This window comes from Quercus robur, chromosome 11, assembly GCF_932294415.1.
Source record: "Quercus robur chromosome 11, dhQueRobu3.1, whole genome shotgun sequence".
Taxonomy (NCBI): domain Eukaryota; kingdom Viridiplantae; phylum Streptophyta; class Magnoliopsida; order Fagales; family Fagaceae; genus Quercus; species Quercus robur.
In genome coordinates, this window is record NC_065544.1 from 39,994,781 (window position 1) to 40,010,692 (window position 15,912).

General features: G+C 30.3%; 1 protein-coding gene across 1 annotated transcript; it reads right to left on the minus strand.

Annotated features, from left to right (window-relative positions):
• Positions 1-3,979: 3,979 nt before the first annotated feature.
• LOC126706918 (uncharacterized) lies at positions 3,980-5,164 on the minus strand. The gene is made up of 2 exons (XM_050406501.1): positions 4,851-5,164; positions 3,980-4,556 (listed from the first exon to the last, which is right to left on the minus strand). The coding sequence occupies exons 1-2, from the start codon at positions 5,089-5,091 to the stop codon at positions 4,294-4,296; spliced, it is 504 nt and encodes a 167-aa protein (XP_050262458.1). The 5' UTR covers positions 5,092-5,164; the 3' UTR covers positions 3,980-4,293.
• Positions 5,165-15,912: the final 10,748 nt, after the last annotated feature.

Here is a 15,912-nt window from a genome sequence, read left to right on the forward strand (position 1 = left end):
TGACTGAGCTGACTTTTCTTAATAAAAGCTTCGTTCTCTTTCTTCTAAAAAAAAAAAAAAAAAAAAAAAAACTCTTCTTCTCGTATATCTCATCTCTCTCAATCTTTGGTTCTTGCCAACACGTATTTCATGTAGACATGCAATAAATAAATATGCCATATCACTATAGAAAAATAGGCCTTTTGTAGCAGCCAAAATCGCTGCAAAAAAAAAAAAAAAAAAAACGCTGCAAGATTTTTGCGTTATATATATAGTTTATACCTGTTACAGAGGTTTTGTTTTCGTGACCGCTATAATTTTTTTTTTTTTAATTTTCTTTCTTAATTTTTTTTTCTAAATGTCCTTTCCATTTTTTTTTTAATACCGAAAATTTTATCAGGTCTATAAATACAATCTTCTTTCTTAATTTTTTTTTTCTAAATGTCCTTTCCATTTTTTTTTAATACCGAAAATTTTATCAGGTCGATAAATAAGAATATAAGATTGTAAGATTTTGTATCTTTTAATGGTCTGCACTATTTACAATCAATATAAAAAGAGTCTGTAACATAGTACTACAATACAAATAACCTCCAATTCCTCACTGTTAAATATTAGCATTGATACACCATGTTGAATATGCTACTATGGATGCGGAAGCGAAAGCATAAAGTATAGAACACAGTAACACACGAGAGTTACGTGGTTCAGCCTAACGGCCTACATCCACGGAGGAAACCCTAAAGGGCTACATCAATAATATATTATAGTGTAGTACAAATCCTGTATTACAATGAATCATAACATGTGTATATATAGTAGATTAAACCCTAGACTAATAGACTTCTAGTACAAGTAGGAGACTTGGCTTGCACACAAAGTAGAATTAGGCTTGGGCCTATGCTAATGGGCTAATGTATCTCTAACACTCACTAATCTATTTAAGAAGTTCCTTGTGCGAGCCCTACGAAAAAAAAATTAAAGCCCTTTATCAATTAAAATTCTTAAATGTCTTTGAAAAAAAAAAAAAACTGGTAATGAATCGGAAAAGAAACTTTATTCCAGGAAAGTGGACAGAAATAGACCGATGTGGGCCGAATCGATTATAATAGACAGAAATGAACCGAATGGACCAAAGTTGACCGAAATAGAAGCAAGTAGATCAAAATGGACCGAATCAGACCGAAGTGGACCGAAATAGGCTGAATTAGACCAATTCATTATTTTGCATTATCATTTTAGTATTATTATCGAAAGCTCTTTTATTTTTTTTCCCTAAAGGTCAATAAATTTCCATTTATCTTAATTTAAGGTTGATGCACTTTCCAATCATAAAAACACCTAGGAATGTGATGAGATTATGCACAAAAAAATTAACTCACCCACAAACCTAGCAATAAAAAATGAATATTGAAATAGCAATGAACCCCAAATTGACATCAATGGAAAATGCTAATATGAATGAAAAAATATTTTATAAATAAAAGCCTCTGAACACGCTCTACACACATGTTGAACCTCTAAACCCAAAGGCCCATTGCCTACCCCTCAAACCAAACAGGCGAACACCCTTATCTCATTCCTTTCTAATTATTTGAAGGAGAATTTTCCCTGTCGAAAACCTTCAGCCTTTTCACTCTTGGCCAAGCGCACGGATGTTCCCATAAGCCATAGGCAAAGGTAGGCAAATATAGAAAGTCTGCATAAACATTTTTATTTTTTTAAAGCTCCCATGTATTTTTTATATATTTTGGGATAAAAGTGATATTTTGGGGTAAAATGGATTAATATTTTTTAGTATGTTTCTATTAATTGGTCAAAGAATAATCCATCATTGGACAAGAATCCAGGAAAAGAGTAGGCCGAGTGGTAAACACATGCCCACTTCTCTCTTCTATCTCTCACATTTTCTTGTTCCTTTTAACTTTCTTTAACTCAAAATTCAAAGGAATTGATGAAAGAGTTGTTGACAGTGGAGGAATTTTATAATTCAGATCCCTCATCCAAAAGGAGGTCAACAAAAATCATATAAGTCAGCGTTGTTCGTCTCTTTTGATGAATGAAATTGGACCAAAACATAGTCAAAGCTAGAAAATACTAAACAAAGAACGGATTGAGAAACGTGTTTAAGAAAAAGCGTATGTAATGATTATATATATATTTCATGCTATTGAGAACAAGTATGTCATACGATTGAGTGCTATGATGATGCCGGTTTAATGCAACAATTCAATCCTTTAGTAATATACTAATATTTTTCTTTGAAAATGAATTTTATTTTCTGGCCGAACTTTGAATGTTATTTCATTATATGCTTTTGATTAACTACTTTGGTTCCGTTTGCTAAGTCTATGTGTGTTCCAAAAAATTTGAAGGTGCAAAGTTATGATTCAAAATCTAAGAAAGAGAATGAAATATATAGTTTATGCCAGCTGAATGACTATGTGGAATTTAGATAATGAATATAACACTGGTTTAACAAACATAAATTATTGGTTCTCTATCTTATCTCAATACTAGTCCAAAAAATAAAATAAAAAAGGTTTCACTTATGTGGCATATATGTCCCTCAAAGCACAAACAGATAATCAATGAGAACATAATCTGGGTGCTTATAATGATCTTAGCATCTTCTTGTAATAGATCTCTTTGTGCGCTTGTTAATGTGTATTCATTTGAACTCTTCCAGCTTTTGTTTGGGAGAGAAAAAATGTAAAATATATTGAAAAGGCATTTGCCTATTTGAAAGTATAAAATGATTAGAAGAATACACATCTCATTTACACTTAAGTATACCTCAAGATCCCCAAAAAGAAAAAGAAAAAGAAAAAGTTAATTCCTCTTAAAAGTGGGATAAACTAACACTATTTCCTTTTTTTTTTTTTTTTTTTTTTTTTTTATATCATAAACACTATTTCCTTTATTCAAATAAAAGTAACATATCAATTTTATCCTTATTAATTATGAGAAAAGACAAAGAAAACAAAGAAAATAAATAAATAAAGGTAAATGATATATAATGGTATTTTTCTTATAAACTCTCAAAGGTAATAATGAAAGTACATCATCTTTTTATTCCATTCCATTCCATTCTATTGCATTCTGTTTTTTTTTTTTTTTTTTTTACTCCCAAAACACAAGTACTCATATGATACATCTTAAGTATATTACTCAATAATAATATGATCATAATTGGCCTTTGCTCCCGAGTTTAGCCAACCTGCAGTGTAAGTTTTAGACTCTTTTACTAAGGAAATTAAGTAAAGTTTATTTTACTTGGATTTAAGTATGAATATATGAATATAAGTATGAATGTGTCCTCACAGTAACACATTAAACAAAATTTTCTCGTTCTATTTTTTTTCTAGACAAATCTGTCTTCTAACACACATACCATAAAGCTACTTCACCACTATATTAATATAGACTACCACATGCACTTTACATTTTTCTAATTAAAAAAGAAAAGAAAGGAGTAAGTGGTTAATATAAAATAATTAAGTCCAAACCTACTAACTTCAACTTTGGGGCCAAGTGACATCCTTATGTGTTATATCAACTCTTTAATTAAAATCTCACCATAATGTTATCCAACTGCCGACCATCTAACTCCAATTATGGAGTAGAGGATGGACAATATGTCTTCTTGGCTCATGCATTTTATTTTTTATTTTTCTACTTGCATTTTTGAAACACAAAATATAATAATTATATGGTGAATAGACATTTAATAGGGTTATGATTATACGTGATATTATCTATCTTCTATTTGAAAAAAAAAATTATGTGACAGCATTTTGCTGGATGATGGAAATGTCATTACTTAAAAGTTACACACTCTATCTTTATAGAATTTAATATTTACTTCGAATGTCTAAACCAGACATGATCCTTAGGTCAAATGTCATTAACCTTTTCAATTGTAAAAGACTTCGATACTTTCAATATAAAATGGTAAATATTACTGTAAAACAAGCAAGGATGCAAAATGACACCTTCGTGGAACTTAATACCCAGTCACAACTTGTACATTTATTCTCTATCATCTCAATTATTCAAAACTCATAACATTGTCTATAATTGTAAGTACATGGAAAGAAAATACATAAATTACAAAAATCACTTGATTTAGAATGTAACTCATAACTATAAAATGAGCAATTAATCCCTTAATATGAATTCAAAGTTACAAATAGTCTTTAATTTAATAATAATAATAATAGAAGGAAGCACTCATTATCTGCTACAACACAGCAAAACGTAAAAGGAGAGTAGCAAATAAAGTTTCCCATGGCACGCATGTTGTATTAGTAATTATTTATACCAGCGGTATATTGGCATCACAAAGAACTTCATGGTTCCATTCATGCAATGAATGCCATTGTGCTCACCGCAAGCAAAGTAGTGAGGCTGCCATGGCCTTTTTAGCACAAACTCGAAGCCCTCCCCAGCTCCTTGTGTTGCATTTCCTAGCTTCTGGGCATTTCTTAGGTCACATTTAATGAAGCTCTGGAGGTTTGGTAGCAAGTAAACACTATGAGGATGTGTGTTTGGAGTTGGTGGATCATATTTGAAAACTGCCATCAACATCATATAAACAATTATTTTTTATGCGTATTTGAATTTAGCAAAACAAAAAAAATGCACGCATTTTTCATGTCCCTTAAGAATCCAACTTGATAATCTATGAAAAAATAAAGTGAAGACAAAGTTCAAAGTTATAACTAACTATTTTGATATCATGATGAATTTTATAACTTGTCATAAAAACACAAGTGGTTTAAAAATATGATTTTGGTCACTATATTTTACAACTTGAACTATGCATGGCAATATGTAACAAGTAGCAATAGCAAAGTAATTAAGCTCACCTAGAGTGTCATTTAGGTAGAAAGGGCCATGTTTGATTGCCCATTCGGTGTAGTTAAAGCCATAATTCCAGTGGTAGGAGTCACCTACGATGATCCTGCTGGAAGTTTGTGTATTATTGGGATGATAAGGGCCACGGGAAGGCCAATTCCCAAATTGCCAACCCTTGTTGGCTGTGCTAAGTGCCATTGTGGAAGCAATTAGCAGCACTAGCATGAATCCTTGTGCAATTGTGAAACCCATGGTATGATTTGCAATTTAGGAAAAAGACTAGCTAAAGGGTGAAATAATTAAGAGGGTGAGACACAAAGATGTTAGCAATGATATTGATATAATGATTTAAATGGGTATTTATATTGGGATAGATGGAATGAAAGTGGGGAGAGAGAGAGGTGCAAAGTGGCCTAATTGACCTCTTTTTCCAAATTTTGTAGGCAAGAGATGGAAAATACAATGTAAAAGCTCCATTAAAAAAGAGGCTATGTTTTTAGTTCTCCACTTGTAATTAGCCGACGCATTATACACATTCATATATGGATGTAGCAGCCATGAGCCAAAGATAGATACTAAAAAAATAAATAGAAAAGACATTGTTTTTTTCCATAACACATTTCTTTTGCATTTTCTCTAATTACTATTTTAGGGTATATATTGTGTGCGCTCACAATTTTAAGACAATTTTTCCCTTATGGACCTTTTTCTTTCCTTTTCTTCTTCTTCTTCTTCTTTTTTATTTTTATTTTATTTTTATTATTTTTATTTTTTTTATTTTATTTTATTTTTTTATTTTTTTATTTTTTTTTTTTTTAAATTTTTTTTAAAATTTTTTATTTTTTTATTTTTAATAATAAAAATAATTTCCTGTTTTAACACATTGGCAGTTTGGTACATGGTTATATCCTTAAAGGAAAATGTTCTCACACACTCGTTGATATACATTCTGTACATGCAACATCTATAATTTCACACTAGATGTCTACATTTTTTTAAAAACATTTTTCTACATTTTTTTTTTCTGATCAAAACATTTTCTACATTTAAAACGTGAAAAGTTAAGTTTTTTAATTTTTGTACCAAGTGAGTTAATGAGTGTAAAATACTAAGAATCTAAAATTAATGAACTATAATTTAAAAAAAAAAAAATCACATATACTCAATAAAAACCACCACTCTTAAAAAAAATCACCACACGTTCTATTTTATTAAAAATTAGAAAAAAAATTATTACAAGGAGTATTAAATTTAAGTAAGAATTTTAATATATGACTAATTACGTTTACTTTAAAAAAAATTAATTTTACTAATTATTTATATTTTTATAATAAAAATTGTGTTTACTTTTAAATGTATCTATACGTATGCATTAATGTATGTGTTACATGTTATTTTTTTTAATAATTTGACTAATTATTTATATTTTTAAAATAAAAATTGTGTTTAATTTTAAATACATCCATGTGTTTGCATGGGTTACATGCTAGTTAATAAAAATCGTGCAACAATTCAATTCAATTAAAAAAAAAATGTTTGAGTAGTCCTAAAATGATAAAAACTTGAACATATCCATGTCATAATTAAATTATATTAACTAATGTTCTATATATTTACTAACTCAAGCTTACATCAATAGCACCACTAAAATTAACCATTCCTGTGCGTAAGCACGGGTTACATACTAGTATATATATATATATATATATATATTAATAGGCAAAACTGAGAGAAAATTTAATTAGATTTTAAATGGATTCTCAATTTTGTGCCACGTGTCCCATTTAATTTTTAATTTTGTGTTAAGTGAATTATTGAATGTAAAAATCGAAGAGTCCAAATTCAATTAGATTCTAAATTGAATTTCAATTTGAGTCCAATATTCTGCCACATGTCCATTTAAATTTTTTATTTTTTATCATGTGAATTATTGGGTACAAAAATTGAAAAGTCTAAAACTAATTAAATTTTAATTATATATATATTTATATATATAATGAGAAATCATTACATATTTTACAAATGTATGGTTTTAAAAAAGTATAAGCTAATACCATATATAATTTGAACCATATAATTGTGATTATTTATAATTGTATTCGTGCATATGCACGGAGCTACACACTAGTCTATATAATAATAATAATAATAATAATAATAATAATTGGTGAAGCTGAGAGAAACTCAAATTAGAATTTCAAATTAGAGTTTTAATTTTGCATTGTGTGTCCTAAATTATTTATTCTCAAAGAGTTTTATTTCTTAATTTTATAATCAAATGTGGGACCATATCATAAATATTCATCCAAGTGAATTATTAAGTACAAAAACCAAAGAGTTTAGAATAAATGAATCGTAAGAAATAAAAATAAATAAAATAAATAAAAACTTCACAATAAAGAAAAAATGGACAATTTACATTTTATACCTAATAATATCCTTACAAATTTTTTTTTTAAAGAGTTAAAAAAATATAAAAAGGACTATCAATAGTATTTCAATTATATATATATATATATATATGTAATTATATTATGCATCTTATTGCACATTTTTAAGTGTATCCATGCATATGCATGGGGTTACAAGCTAGTATATGTTAATAGCCAAGGCTCAGAGAAAATTTAATTAGATTTTAATTGAATTTTCAATTTTGTGTCATGTGTTCCATTTAATTTTTAATTTTGTGCTAAGTGAATTATTGAGTATAAAAATCGAAGAGTTCAAATCCAATTAGATTCTAAATTGGATTTTAATTGGAGTCCAATTTTTCATCACGTGTCCATCTAAGTTTTTAATTTTTGTGGCAAATGAATTATTGGGTGTAAAAACAGAAATGTCTAAAACTAATTAAATTCTTAATCATGTATATGTATATATATATATATATATATTGATGTCACGAAAGCTTGAAGAAAGCACACACGATGCTCTCTTTGATGGATAGAAATTAAACTGCTAGTTCCTAGGTAGTAAACCTTGAATGTACGAGGGGTTTCCTTGAATCCACGAAGATAAACAAATACTTTGAATGCTTGAGCCTCTTGATCTTCTTTCCTTACTTGCAACTCATCAATGGAATAAACAAATCAACTTGAATTTCTTTTTCTTTAGTCTTCATGTGATTGTAGAGATTTACCAAATAAGAACTAACAATTGAATCAAATCTATCAACCCCAATAAAATCATTAAATTTTGGCGCATCACTTACCACCAAAATTAAAGGATCTTGGGATTGACAATTGTATGATTTGATTTTATTGAGATCCTTGAAACTTTCATCTTTAATTTTTTCTTTAATTGTCTCTACCATCTCGACTTTAAGATCTTTCTCTATAATAGGTTCTTCAATAATCTTCTCCACAATCTTAACTTCAGATCCTTCTTCTATAACCATGTCTTCATTAAGTTCTTCAGAATTCTCTATAGTTTCTTCTTTGACTTCTACATATTCTTCAAGAAAAGTATTTTTTCCACATGCAATTCCTTCCTTATTGGTGGAATATATGGCTCTTTAAAATTATTCAAGTATGAACTTCTTGGCCAATAATAATCTTGTATAGAATATGACAAGATTTCTTCACAATCCAAAGGATAAAATTTGATAGCAAGCATCTTTTTCATCCTTGGCCATGAACGAATTTTGTCTTTACCTGGTCGGATTCTATCAGATTGTACTCGTTCCCACTAACATAAGGCATACTTACTAAGTTTATGCAAAGCAAGTCCAACTTTTCTCTCATAACAAATATTCTCATAGTCAAATAAATCCTCTAGATCAAGTAACCAATCAAGAAAATATTCTTTTAAAAAATAACCATTAAAACTTGCAATTCTCTTATAAGGCCTATATGAAATTTGCTTTCCAATAGGTTGCCAGTGAGTTATGTCTCCGCTGCAATTATCCCTTTTGTTTCCATTCTTCAATGGTGCCATCCTAGCATAGATGTTTGTGAGTTCTTGTTGTATGTCACGTAATACTCGCTAAGTTATTCGTCGTTGTTATGGTGGTGGTTACCATCTTGCTGGTTAGCAATCAGACCAAGGTAAGTCAAGGCTCTGATACCAACTAATGTCGCGGAAGCCTGAAGAAAGCACACATAATGCTCTCTTTGATGGACAGAAACTAAATTGTTAGTTCTTGGGTAGTAAACCTCGAATCAATGAGGAATTTTCCTACATCCACAAAGAGAAGAAAACTGGAATCCACCAGAGAAATAATTTGACAAAAGTCTGTGTTTATTAATAATAGTCTGAAAACTCAACTGCCTTTGGAGGCTACAATGCGTTTAAGTAGTAAAAAGAAAATCTAGGGTGGCTAGAAACCTTAGGGCGGCTAGGAAACCCCTAAGGCGGCTACGTAAGTATATGAAACTCTAATTTGACTAAACAACATTAAAAGTACCTAAAACAAGGAAATAAATCACCTAAACCTAAAATAACAAAAAATTACATAATAATACTAAAATTAAATAATTATAAAATTTGAATTCTTGACCGTGCCCTACATAATATATAACTATTACATATTTTAGAAATGTATGGTTTAAAAAACGTGTAAGCTAATACCATGTATAATTTGAATCTCTTCTAAAAAAAATGTATAATTTGAATCATATAGTTGTGATTGTTTTTAGTTGTACTTGTGCATATGCACGAGACTACACATTAATTAGACTAATAGAAACCCAACCAAACGAAAACTTAAATTGTTTGACTAAAAAAAGAGTTGTAAAGGTGTTGTATCAACAATGTATTACAATTAATTCCCCCTCATGACTTTAGGTTTTAATTTTGTAAACCGATATTCTACACAATAGATTGTCAACATTAGTTACTTGATATCCTTCATAGCTACACATGAAATAGGGACGGAGTTAGGACTTGGAGTTAGGGGAGGCAGCTCTGCTGTTAGCTGTGTGCGGCAGCTCTAGCCTTTGACTCTACTACTTTATCACTATGGATTTTTGTTTAAAACTTTTTAAATGTCCAAGTTGTTTGTTTTGGGTAAAATAGATTGATTGGGCTTAATTTTTTTTTAGCTTTATTATTGGAATATCAATCAGAGTCTGGTTTTATTTGTTAATATACACTTTTTTTTCTTTTTAGAAAGATTGTTAATTTACACTTTGTGCACACATCTATAATTTCATATTGAATGTCTACATTTTTTAACATTTTCTATATTTAAAGCGTGAATAGTGCAATATATATATATATATATATATATATTTTAAGAAAAGTGCAATATAAATGATATACAGAAACAGATAAGTGAGAACCATTGCCCATCCTTCAATTCCCCAATCCCTTAAAAAAAAAAAAAAAAACAAATAAGTACCATATCAATTATCAAGAGACTTTACAAGCAAATTAACTAACATCTTCAATGACATTATTATTATTATTATTATTATTATTATTTTTGTTAGGCAATGACATTACTTATGTAATAACCAAGTTTATTTTGGCAAATCACTAAAGGATCTATAGCAGTATAATAAAGTCCCAACAATATGAAAGCACTCTCTCAAAAGTCAAAACAAAGAACTGCGAAAGGGAGCTCCAATAGTGGGTTGGTGAAAATAAAGTAGAAATTTTTCCTCAACCAACAAGGAGTCAACAACTAGTATAAATATTTTTCCCCCCTATTTGGACCACTGTATGCTGGGAATCAAGACAAAAATGCAATATGAACTGACAGGTTTGGACTGAAATCAAAAAATAAGTATAAAAATTGAAATATATTGATATGATATTCGGTAAGCTGTTGATGGACAAGGATATAATTCAACTGGGTGATGTGATGATGATGGTTAAATTGCACAATATATATGCCATCATTCGTCTAGAAATTATAGTAAATATTTTCCTTCCAGATTGAATTCATTCTATTCTCTTATTAAGTATTAACCAAGAAAACATGAACTTTGAGGCAAAAATGGGCTTTTGCCCATTTCACCCAAAAGATGCAACAAAATGCCCCTATTTTAAAACTATCTTGAAAAATATCCTTGTTTTGAAACTCAATTTTTTAAAAATTGAGTTTTATATTGAAACTCGATTTTTAGAAAATTGAGTTATAGGCAATCAAACTTAAAAAAAAAAAAAAAAAAAATTATGTAACTCGAGTTCCATGTGAATTTTTCCAAATAACTAGATTTTCATCAAATCGAGTTTTACATTGAAACTCGATTTCTAAAAATCGAGTTTCAAAATAGAGGTATTTTGTTAGATAGTTTCAGAATATGAGCATTTTGCTATATCTTTTAGGCGAAAGGAGCAAATGCCCATTTTGGTCTGAACTTTAATGAGTTATCATCGTATGCTTAATGATTTTTCCCAATATCATACATGAATACAGCTTTTACTTTGCTTCATGTGAAAGTACTATATATCTCAACTCTTATATCAGACTTTATTACATGGATGGAGGATATTTCATTATAGTTTTTTTTATTTTTTATTTTTTTTTGTAATTAAAGCTAATTGAGCCAATTTTTCTTAATAAAAGCTTTGTCGTCTTTCTTTTAAAAAAAAAAAAATCTTCTCGTGCATCTCATCTCTTTCAATCTTTGGTTATTGCCAACATATATTTCATGCAGACATGCAATTAATAAATATGCCAAAATCACTGCAAAAATTAGGCCTTTTGTAGCGGCCAAAATCATTGAAAAAAAAAAAAAAAAAAAACGCTGCAAGATCTTTGCTTTATGGTTTATATCTGTTATAGAGGTTTTTTTTTTTTTTTTTTTTTTTTTTTTTTTTTTGAGAAAGAGGTTTTGTTTTCGTGACTGCTATAATAGATTTTTTTTTTCTTTCTTTATTTTTTTTTTCCTAAATGTCCTTTTTTTATACTGAAAATTTTATCAAGTTTATAAAGAAAATTGTAAGATTTTGTATCTTTTAGTGGTCTACACTATCTACAATCAATATAAAAGAGTGTCTATAATATAGTAGTACAATACAAATAGCCTCCAATTCCTCACTAAGCTATTTAAGAAGTTCCTTGTGCGAGCCCTATGAAAAAATAAAAATTAAAGCCCTTTATCAATTAATATTCTTAAATGTCTTTGAAAAAAAAAAAAAAAAAAACTGGTGATGAATTGGAAAAGAAACTTCATTCTAGGAAAGTAGACCAAAATAGACCGAATGGGCCAAGTAGACTGAAATGGACCAAAATGGGCCGAATGGATTATAGTAGACAAAAATAAACCGAATAGACTAAAGGGGACCGAAATAGAAGCAAGTGGACTGTAATGGACCGAATCAGGCCTAATTGGACAGAAGGGACTGAAATGGACCGAAATAGAATGAATTAGACCAATTCATTATTTTGCATTATCATTTATGTATTATTATCGAAAGCTCTTCTATTTTTTCCGTAAAGGTCAATACATTTCCATTCATCTTATTTTGAGGTTGACACTTTCTAATCACAAAAATACTTAGGAATGTGATGAGATTTATGCACAAAAAAATTAACTCACCCGTAAACCTAGCACTAAAAAATGAATACTGAAATAGCAATGAACCCCAAATTGGTATCAATGGAAAATGTTAATACGAATGAAAAAAATATTTTATAAGTAAAAGCCTCTAAACATGCTCTATGCACATGTCGAACCTCTATACCCAAAGGCCCATTGCCCACCCCTCAATCCAAACAGGCGAACACCCTTATCTCATTCCTTTCTAATCATTTGAATGAGATTTTTCCCTTTCGAAAACCTCCAGCCATTTTAAGTTTTGGCCAAGCACACAAATGCTCCCATGGGCAAAGGTGGGCTCAAAATAAATTTAGAGTAATATGGAAAGTCTGGATAAACATCTTCAATCTTTTAAAACTCCCATATATTTTTAAAGATATTTTGGGATAAAAGGATTTAATATTTTTCCGTATGTTTCTAAGAATTTAATTGGTCAAAGAAAAATCCATCATTGGACAGGAATTCAGGAAAATAGTAGGCTGAGTGGTAAACACTAAACACATGCTCACTTCTCTCTTCTGTGTCTAACGTTTTCTTCTTCCTTTTATGCTTTCTTTAACTTAACATTCAAAGGAATTGATGAACGAGTTGTTGACAGTGGAGGAATTTTATAATTCAGATCCTCATCCAAAAGGGGGTCAACAAAAATCATATAAGACGGTGTTGGTTGTTTCTTCTAATGAATGAAATTAGACCAAACAAAGTCAAAGCAAGAAAATACACTAAACAAAGAACGGATTGAGAATTTTCTCAAAAAGAAAAAAAGAAAAAAAAGAAAAAAGAACGAATTGAGAAACGTGTTTAAGAAAAAACGTATGTAATCTCTCAAAAGAAAAAAAAGAAAACAAGAAAGAAAAAACGTATGTAATGATTATATATTTCTAGCTACTGAGAAGAAGCTAGTATGTCATACGATTGAGTGATGTGATGATGACGGTTTAATCACCTAATGTAATATACAATCTTTAGTAATATACTAATATTTTTCTTTGAAAGTGAATTATATTTTCTGGCCGAACTTTGAATTTTATTTATACTACTTTATAAGGGGCTTCTTTGGTTTGGCATCCTCCTTTTTTTTGGTTCAAAAATGCCTGTACATGATTATGTTTAAGTAAAAACAAAATTAAAGAACAATCCAATAAAAATACAACTCTAATTCCCACTAAAACATTGTTTAAAAAATAAGACCACTTTCCTGTTAATTTTCAAATTGCTTTATATACTTAAAAATTAAATTCTCAAAATAAAAATTATATGTACTAGCATTTGAGCACGCGCTCATGCACGTACTCGGAGGCTTTTTTTTTTTTTTTTTTTAGGTAAAAGTTAATAATTTGCATAAATTATAATTTGAAATTAATATATTTTCTAATCACAAATAAAATTTAGGGGTGTGAAGAGTGTTAAGCATCTGTGGTAGTTTTTTTTTTTTTTGGTTGTTGTTGTAGTTGTTGTTTTTGCCTTCCAAATTTGTAACCAAGTTGCCTCTTTTCAACGCTTGATTTGATGACAGTTATAAAGTTTTTATTACACATGTTTTGCCCAAGTTCTGACATATCTTGTGTTTTGCTTTACACTTAACTAATATAAGAACAAAAGATAACAATATCTGAATTTACACATGCTCATATATATATATATATATATATATATATTTAGCTTTAATAATCATTTGTGTAAGTGACCATATCATTGCTCTATTTCGTACTATTAATCACAGAATAAGTGAAGCTTTCCAGGCTTATATTTTTCAACAAGAGGACACTTTAACTAAAAACAGCTTTTCACGCTTAGTCAATATAAGAATGAAATATAATTTGATTCGGTTAGCTGTAGGAGTGATGATGCAATTGCCACATCCCATACAGTTAACCACAGATTCGGTAGAACCATCTAGGTTTATAATCTCAACAAAATATACCATTAACTTCAAAAACCATACCTTAAGCAGAACTTAAAGAACCCTGCATATCACTGGACTTTTAGCTGATCCCAAAGAATGGTGGAGCACCCACCCATCCATGGTTCCATATAACTTTCCCTTTAGCAGTAGATTTAAGGAATTGTATGTGACATTCAGCTTATGAACTGATTATAGACTTACTTGCAAATGATTTAAGTGATGTACTAGTGTTTCCCTTCTTTTAGATTACCATAATGAAGATCTTAACTGGACATCATAGCTAGACCGGTTACTAATTTACCTAAGGCCTGTGACTCAGGAAATCTAACACGTCCGAGGTTCTGTTTAGCATCTAATAAATGTTTGGTAGTGCTAATTTACCCAAGGTAGATGGTCCAATGGACCAGACATAACTAAGATTCTGTTTAACACCTAGTAAGATAACAAGAGGTATTAATTTACCTAAGGTATGTAGCCCGAAGAGCCAGGCATGACCAAGGTTCTGTTTAACACTTAGTTAAATAATAAGAACTATTAATTTACTCAAAGTATGTGGTTTGAGGAGCCAGGCATAACTAAAGTTCTATTTAATACTTAGAACAAACAATGAAGAATATTAATTTACCCAAGGTATATGGTTCGAGGAGCTACGCATGACCAAGGTTCTGTTTGATACCTAAACCAATAGTGATGAGTATTAATTTACCCAAGGTATGTGGCCCAAGGAGATAGGCATGACCAATGTTCTGTTTAACACTTAAAAAAATGATATGAAATGTAACCCATGATATCATAGGCAAAAATATGGCAGAAAAGACTTTCATTAGTAATAATATCTTCGTAGGTTATTTACATTCCAGGAGCAGGGTACAACATTTTCATCTAGATCTTCAAGGTAATATGTGCCTATTCTAGCCACCAAGGTGATACGATATGACCCTTCCCGATTGGGCCCTAACTTTCCCCATGCTGGGTTCTTTGCAATTTCTAAAACCTTTCTTAATACCAAGTCTCCAGGCGCTAACGGCCTTAACCTCACATTTGAGTCATACCCCTACTTGAGCTTGTGTTGATAATATGCCAATTGAACCATGGTATTTTCTCTTCACTCTTCAATTAGATCTAAACTCTTTTCTAACAGCCCATCATTATTGCTCGGAGTGAAAGAGTTCATCCTCAGCGTTGGGAATCTGGTCTCTAGAGGAATTACAGCCTTGGCCCCAAAAGTCATTGAAAAGGGTGTCTCCCTTATGAATCTACAAGGTGTAGTCCGATATGTCCATAAGACGTGTGGCAGCTTTTCCACCCATTTTCCCTTTGCATCATCCAACCTCTTCTTGAGTCCATTCAATATGACCTTATTGACAGCCTCGGCCTGGCCATTCCCCTATGGATAAGCCAGGGTGGAATACCTATTCGTAATGCCTAAGTCACAACAGTACCTCCTGAAGGCTTTGCTATCAAACTGAAGACCATTGTCTGAGATGAGGGTACGAGGGATTCCAAACCAAGTGACAATATTTTTCCAAACAAATCTTTTGGCATCCATATTCTTGATATTTTCCAGTGGCTCAGCTTCAACTCATTTGGTGAAGTAATCCATGCAGACCAGCAGCCATCTCTTATTCCCCATTGAGTAAAAGGCCAAGGGTTGGACAGTGGATCAATGACACTCCC

Bases quoted from the DNA above. Each gene is read 5' to 3' on its own strand.
- LOC126706918 (XM_050406501.1), bottom strand. From the start codon at position 5,091: ATGGGTTTCACAATTGCACAAGGATTCATGCTAGTGCTGCTAATTGCT. The intron at 4,557-4,850 runs GTGAGCTTAATT...TGTTGATGGCAG, and splicing joins CTACCTAAATGACACTCTAG to TTTTCAAATATGATCCACCA.